Here is a 9,067-nt window from a genome sequence, read left to right as displayed (position 1 = left end):
GCAACCGATTACCTTCCATTAGTTCACTGTAAGTATCATTGCCAGTTCGCTTTCCATTCGTTCAACTTATGCCTTTGTGCCTTTTGCTTTTACAGATTTGGATAGATCCACGAAGTTCTTTTAATAAACTTACAAACGGAATCGTAGTCCTATAAAATCCACTTCGTTATCCTTTAGATTTACTTACCCAGGGCTGCGGGTCAGTCGTCTTTCCTTCCAAAGCGAGAAGGTCGTCTTATTCTTTATCCTTGGAGGTCCTCCTGGAATGTCGCTGGAGCGCCGACTGGTCCGGAGATCGGTGATGTGCCGACTGATTTTGTACCGATTCCAGCGCCCGTTTGCACACACGCTCAATAATGCTGATGCAACGCCACGGAACGGTAGGCGCTGACGATGATCCCGGACCGGATTTCTTTAAGCGTGATTTGAAGTTAGTGGTCGCGCCGTTAGCCCCCCAGCGCGTCCACAAAATCCGCCGGCAACTTCGAAATTACTCGAATTTTTCGAAACAGCCGCCGCTCTAGAGCAGTGGGCGGCTCTATGGCGACGCGGCGGCGTTCACTCAGAGCAGCGAAAGATAAACACCCAAGGTAAAAAGGAAATTTAGGAGCTAAAGAATAAAGAGTAACAAGTTGTTAGTGACTTTTAGCCCACGTTCCCGAAAGATTTCCCATTTCCATTTCCCGCGAATAATCCGTTGGCAGGCGTAGATGTGGAAGAATTCGTTGCTTGTACGTTCCCAAGTGTACGGTGGGGGGTAGTTATCGAGTTACGTTTCCCGCTTTCCCGTGTGTCCTTGGGTTGTGAGTGTCTGTGCTACCTCTGAACTCCCTCCGTTTGAGACCAGCCAAAAGATGAAAAACTGCACCAACCCCAAGAATCTGTTTTGTTTCGTGTGCGGCGAGTACACGCCTTCCCATCACAAGCGCTCGATCATGACCAAGCCGCTGCTGGACGCGTATGAGGCCTACTTCCAGGTGCGCACGGCCAAGGAAAACTATCTGCACGGGCCTTCGTCCGTGTGCAACAAGTGCAACCATGCGCTGCTCCGATGGATTAGCGGTCGGAACCGCAAACCTTCGCTCCTGTTTAGCGCACCGATGATCTGGACTGCGCCGAAGGACCACAAAACCGATTGCTACTTCTGCCTGACGCGCATGGTCCTCGCTTCTCATAGTGGGAGTGCTTGTAAGCGCTTGTCGGTGAACTACCCGAAGAACCTCGCCACAGCAAAACGCCCAATTTACGCGACCCACAAGGAAGCAACGGAAACGGAGGAAGGTACCGTCGATGAGGTAGATTCTTCCTCTTCCTCGAACGTCGAACCGTCGTTCGAAGTCACACCAGACCGGCCAACGGAGAAGCCAACAGCGCAACCGATCAAACCGGCTTCTCCGCCGATGACGAGGGCGACAAGGGCCTCTATGGTTGCGGCCGTAGCCCAGCAGCGGGTCGCGGACAGTACCAATAGGCCAATGACTGCCAGAAAGCGAAAGACCGATGTGGTCCTTAACAGCGATTCTCCGGTACGGGCTACGAAGAAAGCTCGCCAATCACTGCCTACTCCGGTCCCTTCCAAGGAGGCCGCGGGTAAACGCAAACCCACTACACGCAAGCTTGCAACCCAAGCCACGCTCAAACGGAGTAACGAACAGCAAGCGAACGGCCTCGCTGATGGTATGCCTTGGTTCCATGGTTCCCTTGTGCTTACCTGGCGCACATGTTTTCATCACATTTTCTCTGTTACAGGAAAAAGGACGAAGAAGGAACGGGATTCGATGGAACTTGATGACGAGGAACTGCTTACCAGCGATGAGGATGGGGAGGATGAGGAGGAGGAGGATGAGGAGGTGGAGGACGAGGAGGAGGAGGATGGAGAAACAGAAAATCACAAGAAACAGAACAAAGTTTGCTTAGATCCAGCTAAGAAAGCCGTTGCTGCTGATAGTGCTTTCACTGCCGTCAACGATGCGGCCAAAACGCCGATCCTACATCCGGTGCGTCCGAAAGTGGTACCGAGAATACAGGCGAAATCCACGACGTCGGTCACGCAGGGGGCAGCAATCAATCGCCCCATCCAACTCGCTAGTGCGCGCCAATTCAAATCGGTAAGAACAAAGATATTATCCCAGAAGAAGGTAGAGCCACCGACGCCGCAACCTCCGACAATAGGGGACAATAGCAGTGAGGAGACCTCTTCGGTAAAGTCGGAACCACCGGATGGGGACAAGCTAAAGCAGTCTGCACCGTCTCCACCGCCCAACTTGAAACGCGTCATTCTCACAAAGTCCGGTGCGAAAATGGTGGTCGTGAAGAGTGGTACTGCGATGCAGAGTGGTAAACTGTACCCAGTTAAGTTGCGACCGGTGATACCATCACCGAGCAAGTCACCGACGACACAGCACACCCCGTGGATCAATGTAGTCAATATCAATGCACCGGTGCCATTTTCACATCACCAGCAACAGCAGCAACAGCTGCAAACGCCAATACGAAAAACAACCACCACATTGCCTTCTCCGCTTGCCCAATCGACCCCATTGGTCACAAAACAACCGGTCATCGGAAGTACATCCGCACAGCAACAGCCGCAACCGCAACAACCGAAGCAGCAGCCGGCGACAGGAGAACCAACATGTGTAGTTCGTGCAACCGAACCCATGGAACCGCATCGCATCACACAATCCGAGCTGGTGATGCTGTTACGCGATCTAGAGCTGCTGCCGGAGAAATCAGCCATCCTTATTGAACGTCTCAAGTGCTGGAATCTGCTGGCCACTCAGCTCGTTGCTCCGTCATCTCGGACGCAACCTACCGCCGTCAAGGACGACCGTCAGGAGCGTCCAGTTGCACCACCGGAACCTGTCATTACCTTGGTGAAACCCCAGGGTGAGCGCGTGAAGCTGATCCCGGTGAAAACCCTACCGGCTGGAGTTCGAGCCCTCCCGCTTTCGACCACTACTAGTAGCATCGCAGGAGGCAACGTCGGTAGCGTGCAATTTCGCCGCATGGTCGTCCCATCATCCGTTGTATCCGCCGTACCGGTACAATCGCGAGTGATGACTGTAGGCAATCTCAAGGTACCGAACCAAAACGGTGCCTCCAGCGTCGTCAGCACTGCTGGCAGGTAGAAGACGAGTCGAAGCACTTGAAAGAAAAGAATGTTATTTTATGTTGAATTTCTGCAGACTTTTTAACAGTGCTGAAGACAGCAGACTAATTTGAGCCAATAAAAAATTTACATGGAATTTGTCAACACAATTCCAATTTTCTTTTTTGCTTTGTCGTTAAACGCTGCCGTCTACTAAGAGAAATTGAAACCATGGTTGTTGTCAATATTGCATTGGTGTGCATGTAACGAGTTCAGCCCTATAGTACTATAGGAAAAGAATTTGCTGGTCTATACACTGGCGGGACTTCTAGTATTACAATTCGACAACGAAACAAAGCAAGCTCCAGCTGCCTGCTATGACTCGAAAAAGAACCTGTCTCTGTTTCTTTTTTTTGTGTGATTTATTTTCACCCATTTCTTATATCTCGAGTTTTGTTTTTCGTTTTCCCGTAAAAATACATTTTTTTAGATGTGAACTCCTCTAGCTGGCTGGCTTTACGTTCACCCTGAATGATTAAGAAAACTATTACAACGCAGCACAGCGCACCAGCTTAGCAGCGGATCAGCTGATCAGCTACTGTTGCTTGAGATGTCGTGACCGGGCTGTGTAGTTACTGTTACGATACCGCACGGCAGTTCGGGGTGCCACCTCATTCTTCTCCTCTTTCCGCTACTACTAATATTTGCCTTTCCGTGTTTGCCCCTCTCGGGTCAACCCATTAGGCATTTCATGAATGATCGCAATCGAGAAAACGCCCAAACATCCAGCAAGATCAAGTTTCTTTAAAACTGGAGGATGATGATCAAGTTAAGTGTGGTTGGTTGATTATTTCTACTACGACGAGTACGATTACAAATGAATAAAATAAAAAGAGGAATAACGGGAGAGAAGAAGAAGGAGGTTCTATTTCTCGTCTCTTCCAATTCAGCGCGAGCGTTTACTAATTCCCATGTTATGTTACTACCATTTCTAGATATCATTTCCGATTCCTTCTAAATTTTTTACTCCCGTACTCAACGTCGCATCCTACTTATGATGTGCCTTCCTCGAGCCAGCGAACTCTATGTGGTTTCCTGCTGTATTAATAGCTGAAAAGCAAAAAACCAAACCGATCGCGTCGCTCGCTTTTTCAATATTTACGATCCGACGGATGAAAGTGAGAGAGGCCTACGTGTGTAGTAAATGAAATTACTGTCGATCATCTGCTGTACACTCACTAACAACCTATACGATCATCAAACCAAATCTGACCGAATGCGCGTTTCTACTGACTCAAAAAGAAGACAATTGAGCTCCCAGTTAGCAGACGGGGTTGTGTGAGCGTGTTTCTGTGCGAAGCGTCGCTCAAGAAATAGAATGATTTTGAAACAATAATCATAAAATAACTTCTGCTCATAGAACGTTTGAATGAGAACCAAAAACACCCTTTTACCCAGCCAGTAACAGGATAAAATTATGGGATATGGAGAATGAAGAGAGAGATAGAGGAATATGCGAGAGGAGAAGTACCGGGGGAGAGAGAAGTTGAGGACGGGGGGGGGGGGGGGGAGGGGGAGGGATTAAATGAAAAATCTCCTGGTGCGCCACTGCTACACACAGCCGATCCGATCCGACCGGAAAGTAAATCTAACTGTAGAGGTCGTCATCTCCGTTGTCTCCCGGGTTATTGCTTGCCGGCTGACCACCTGAAGATCCCTGACCCTGTGTGCTGGAACTTCCCTGACCCGACGGGAATCTGAAATAGCCATTAGTACACATTAGATTGAGATTAGATTGTTTCTCTAACTGGTTCTGGAATCGCGATCGATCGAACACGTACCGGAAGTTGGTACCGAAACCGCGTGACTGTTGAAGCGTCTGGGCGAACATTTCGTACTTGCGGATATCGTTGTCGGACACTGACCGACGAGCGAACTTCATCGCTTCCTCAAAGTGATCGCGTGTAATCTCTGGAACTGGATCCTCCTCGTCCATCTGAGGGATAAAATAAAAGAGATAATCAAAAAACATGAGCCATTCTCCGTTAGGGGTTTCGGCACAGTGCTAAGAGTTGTGTCGCTTTCTTACATCCATCGCCGAGCTCTGGTTGGCGGCACGGTCACGTTCGCGCCGAATTTCCGATTCAATCGCCTGCCGAATCGCCAGCTTACAGGCCCGTTGGCAAATTTCCGTCAAATCGGCACCCGAGAAACCCTGAGTCACCTTGGCCACGTAGTTGAGATCGACGTCCTCGGCGACCGGACTCTTGCGCAGGTTCGCCTTGAGAATAGCTTCGCGCGATTTGTCGTCCGGCAACGGAATGTAGATCAACTGATCGAGACGCCCAGGACGCAGTATGGCGGGGTCGATGATGTCGGGCCGGTTGGTAGCGCCGATGATGAACACGTTCTTCTTCGCGCCCATACCATCCATCTCAGTCAGAATTTGGTTGATCACACGATCGGCGGCACCACCAGCATCACCCACATTGCCACCTCGCGACTTGGCAATGCTGTCGAGCTCGTCAAAGAACAGCACACAGGGCGAGGCGGAGCGGGCCTTGTCGAAGATGTCGCGCACATTTGCTTCGGACTCACCGAACCACATGGTCAACAATTCCGGACCCTTCACAGAGATGAAGTTCGCCTGGCACTCGTTGGCGATAGCCTTGGCCAGCAGCGTCTTACCGCAACCGGGCGGTCCGTAGAACAGCACACCGCGCGATGGCTGCATGCCGAACTTCAGGAACTTGTCCGGATGCTCGACCGGGTACTGCACCAGCTCCTGCAGCTCGCGCTTCACATTCTCCAAGCCACCGATATCGGTCCAGGTCGTGTTTGGTACCTCGACTACGGTTTCGCGCAGTGCCGAGGGGCTGGATTTCGTCATCGCGTAACGGAAGTTCTCCATCGAGACCGCCAAAGAGTTCAGCACCTCCGCATCGATCTGATCATCCTCCAAATCGATCAAGTCCATCTTCTCACGGATCTGCTGCAGAGCGGCCTCGGAGCAGAGCGATGCAAGATCGGCACCAACGTGTCCATGCGATTCGGCTGCAATCTGCTCGAGATCGACATCATCGGCCAGCTTCATGTTTTTCGTGTGGATACGCAGTACTTCCAGGCGTCCCGTGGCGTCAGGAATGCCAATATCAATCTCCCGATCGAATCGCCCGAAGCGACGCAATGCCGGATCGATGGAGTTGGGGCGATTGGTAGCCGCCATCACGATCACGTGCGAGCTCTTTTTCATGCCATCCATCAGCGTCAGCAGCTGCGATACAATGCGCCGCTCGACCTCACCGTGCGTCTTCTCACGCTTCGGTGCGATCGCATCGATCTCATCGATAAAGATGATGGCCGGCGAGTTCTTCTCGGCCTCCTCGAACGCCTTCCGCAGGTTCGATTCCGATTCGCCAGCCAACTTGGACATGATTTCCGGTCCGTTGATGAGGAAGAAGAACGCTCCGGTCTCGTTAGCGACGGCGCGGGCGATCAGCGTTTTACCAGTACCGGGCGGTCCATACATCAGGATACCGCGTGGTGGCTTCACACCGATTGCCTTGAAGAGCGAGGGATGACGCAGTGGCAGCTCCACCATCTCCTTGATTTGCGCCAGCTGCTTGCGACAACCACCAATATCGTCGTACCCGACGGCGTTTAACGTTTCCTCCTCTTCCTCGCGTTTGATCGGACTGCCATCACAATGAATCACCGTCTCCGGTGCCACGATACAGTACGGTTCCGGATCCGCTCCGACCACCTTGAACTCAACCGCTCGCATGCCACCGCGTACAATGAACGTGTCATCTTTGTGGATCGGTCGGTACGCCTCGAGGAAGTAAGGCTTCAGATAGACGTCAAACATGTTGCCGGTCAGTCCCTCGACTGTGTCATCGATTGGCAGAATGTGGACTCGTTTGCCGTATTTGACGTCCGGGCAGGACTGAATAGACACCACGTCACCGAGCCACACGCGCAGATTGTTACGCACCACACGGTTCATGCGAATCTTCTCGTCCGGACAATTTTCGTCCGACAGCACAATGCAGACGGTTTCCTTGCGCCGCTTGCCTTTTAGCAGGACCGTATCACCCCGGAACAACTCCAGCTCGTCCATCTTGGCCTACAAGCAGAAACGGTAGCAAGTCATTAAACCGTGAACACTGAGAATGGAACAAGCTAAGCTATCGATGGTTTGCTGTTGTTCGAGCACTCTTTCTCGCTATCTCATTGACCTTTAGCTTTTTTGATGATTTTTTTTACATTGTCGTTACATAGAATAAAAGGCTAGTCTGCATCAAACTTTACGCCATGGTAACGGACGCAGATTGCTCGATGTGGAAAAGGCACAAACGCGCACAGCGTGAAATGTAGGGCAAAAGGGTTCTCACTAAAACAAGCTTTATTTCTTATCACCTATTATTACCGAAGGCAAGGAAAATGTAGGCTACAGCATTGCCGTGGGAGGTTTATAACTTACCTGTGACAGCGAGATCACGGAATTATCATCGTTGGCGGCTTCATCGACAATCAGACGATTTGGACGATCCTTGCGCTTAAGGATAGCGGTCGCCAAATCCTCGCTGTTGGAAATGGAAAACCAGATTAGATAAAACGGAATGCAGTCTTTCTTGCGGGGATGTGAATAAATCGAAGCAAAACAAAAAGGCATCGCTCCTTGGTCGCGCTGTTCCTGGTGTTATGGTGATTGTATTCCAGACATGCGTTTATGTGCAAGGGCAATGGCCGCATGAGTCCTTAGAAAGCATATACAGAGGGGGTACGCATCAAAAGGGCGAACGACCTAGCCACAACATAATAATTCCTTCCCCCTCCCTCGATGAAAGTGGTGCCACTAGTTTATTCGCGAAAGATCTAATAATACTGGCGTCTGACCGAATATCAAACACCAGTCGTCTGCAACAAAGGATTATTAGGTTAGGGACAACGGTGGGGTTCGTCGAGCCGGCTGATAGCAAAGCGCATCATTATGCGGCATCCGACATTGTTCACGCAAGAGTGGGCAACCATCGCCAAGCTTTCGATTTCTACGTGTTACTGCAGAAACTAGTCGGTTTTTACATAACCCAGGCAAGTTCCGCTTTTCGAAGCGACTCTCTTATAAAAGACTGACGCAACGGTGGGCGGCTTTGTGGTGAAGGATTTTGCTGATAAAATATGATTCGATGCAAATCGAACCTTTCGGGTGGAGGGGGTCATTAAGCAGCTGATTCAAAGAGGGTCGATGGATCCTCGCGGCCAAGGATGTATTTTCAAAGGGACAATTATGTCGCGATGGTAGGTATTATCGTGACTAGCAGAAATTGAACCCATTTCCCATTTTACTAACGATGCATGAGCAGAACTGTACACACACACCACACGCACACCACCATGGAAACGCACCACTACTAAGCCAAATCGATGTCCAATGACCGAGCGACACATCGCCGAGTCCCTTTTCCGATTTATGAATCCTTTCCGTTGCTGCCTCATCGGTTTCCGGTTTCTTCTGTCCCCACAGCTCCCCAGATGCCGGTTGACTCCGACCAAACTCGCTACTTACTTTTTACTATCGGCCATTTGAAGAGCGACGAGAGCTTGTGCTTGCAAACCTTGCGAAATGCGGCTTCTTGCGGCACGTTACACGCTTTAGTTAAATTGGAGCGCTGCTTTGTCTACTACGAGTTTTCGACACTTTCGTGGTCTATTTCGCGTGTTGGCACGACCAGGCGACTCGGATTTCCGTTCGAATATCGCGAAATTTCTGCGGGTTCTGATTCAGGAGACCAAGCACTTCCACTGCACAGCGACGACGACAAAAAAAGCAGCTGTCAAAGCCAGTGACTGGCTGTTTTGCGGGCGACGTGTTTCCAGGGTTGTAGTCCAATCTGCGCGGCGAGTTCATGAAGTTCAAATTAGCCGTTGAAACAGCTATTTTGAAGACGTTTCTCAGACGTTTTTCACGAAAGA

At 50.6% G+C, this 9,067-nt stretch overlaps 3 protein-coding genes across 5 annotated transcripts in view; 2 read left to right on the top strand and 1 right to left on the bottom strand.

Moving 5' to 3' along the window:
* The window catches only part of LOC125954382 (uncharacterized), a 1,346-nt gene extending 893 nt beyond the window's left edge, over window positions 1–453 (top strand). Inside the window, exons 4-5 of the mRNA XM_049684610.1 lie at window positions 1–28; window positions 96–453. The exon at window positions 1–28 is cut by the window's left edge and continues 66 nt beyond it. Of these exons, the coding sequence (XP_049540567.1) occupies window positions 1–28; window positions 96–105 (38 nt within the window). The 3' untranslated portion in view covers window positions 106–453. The remainder of the gene's footprint in view (window positions 29–95) is intronic.
* Window positions 454–542: 89 nt separating this feature from the next.
* On the top strand, window positions 543–3,259 carry LOC125954374 (titin-like). Of its 2 annotated transcripts, XM_049684597.1 has the most exons (3): window positions 543–590; window positions 650–1,677; window positions 1,750–3,259. In XM_049684597.1, exons 2-3 carry the CDS (start codon window positions 855–857, stop codon window positions 3,129–3,131), a joined length of 2,205 nt encoding a protein of 734 aa, XP_049540554.1. In that variant the 5' UTR covers window positions 543–590; window positions 650–854; the 3' UTR covers window positions 3,132–3,259. The 2 variants fall into 2 exon arrangements, with proteins under 2 accessions (XP_049540554.1, XP_049540553.1); XM_049684596.1 differs by having other exon boundaries at window positions 551–1,677.
* A 242-nt stretch (window positions 3,260–3,501) lies between these two features.
* LOC125954373 (transitional endoplasmic reticulum ATPase TER94) lies at window positions 3,502–8,907 on the bottom strand. Of its 2 annotated transcripts, none has more exons than XM_049684595.1 (5): window positions 8,501–8,641; window positions 7,575–7,677; window positions 5,181–7,217; window positions 4,933–5,087; window positions 3,502–4,848 (listed from the first exon to the last, which is right to left on the bottom strand). In XM_049684595.1, the coding sequence occupies exons 3-5, from the start codon at window positions 7,209–7,211 to the stop codon at window positions 4,740–4,742; spliced, it is 2,295 nt and encodes a 764-aa protein (XP_049540552.1). In that variant the 5' UTR covers window positions 7,212–7,217; window positions 7,575–7,677; window positions 8,501–8,641; the 3' UTR covers window positions 3,502–4,739. The 2 variants fall into 2 exon arrangements, with proteins under 2 accessions (XP_049540552.1, XP_049540551.1); XM_049684594.1 differs by lacking the exon at window positions 8,501–8,641 and adding an exon at window positions 8,661–8,907 and having other exon boundaries at window positions 3,503–4,848.
* Window positions 8,908–9,067: the final 160 nt, after the last annotated feature.

This window comes from Anopheles darlingi, chromosome 3, assembly GCF_943734745.1.
Source record: "Anopheles darlingi chromosome 3, idAnoDarlMG_H_01, whole genome shotgun sequence".
In the NCBI taxonomy this organism is placed as follows: Eukaryota; Metazoa; Arthropoda; class Insecta; order Diptera; family Culicidae; genus Anopheles; species Anopheles darlingi.
Note: the sequence above shows the minus strand (reverse complement) of the source record. Positions and strands in the feature narration are given on the sequence as shown.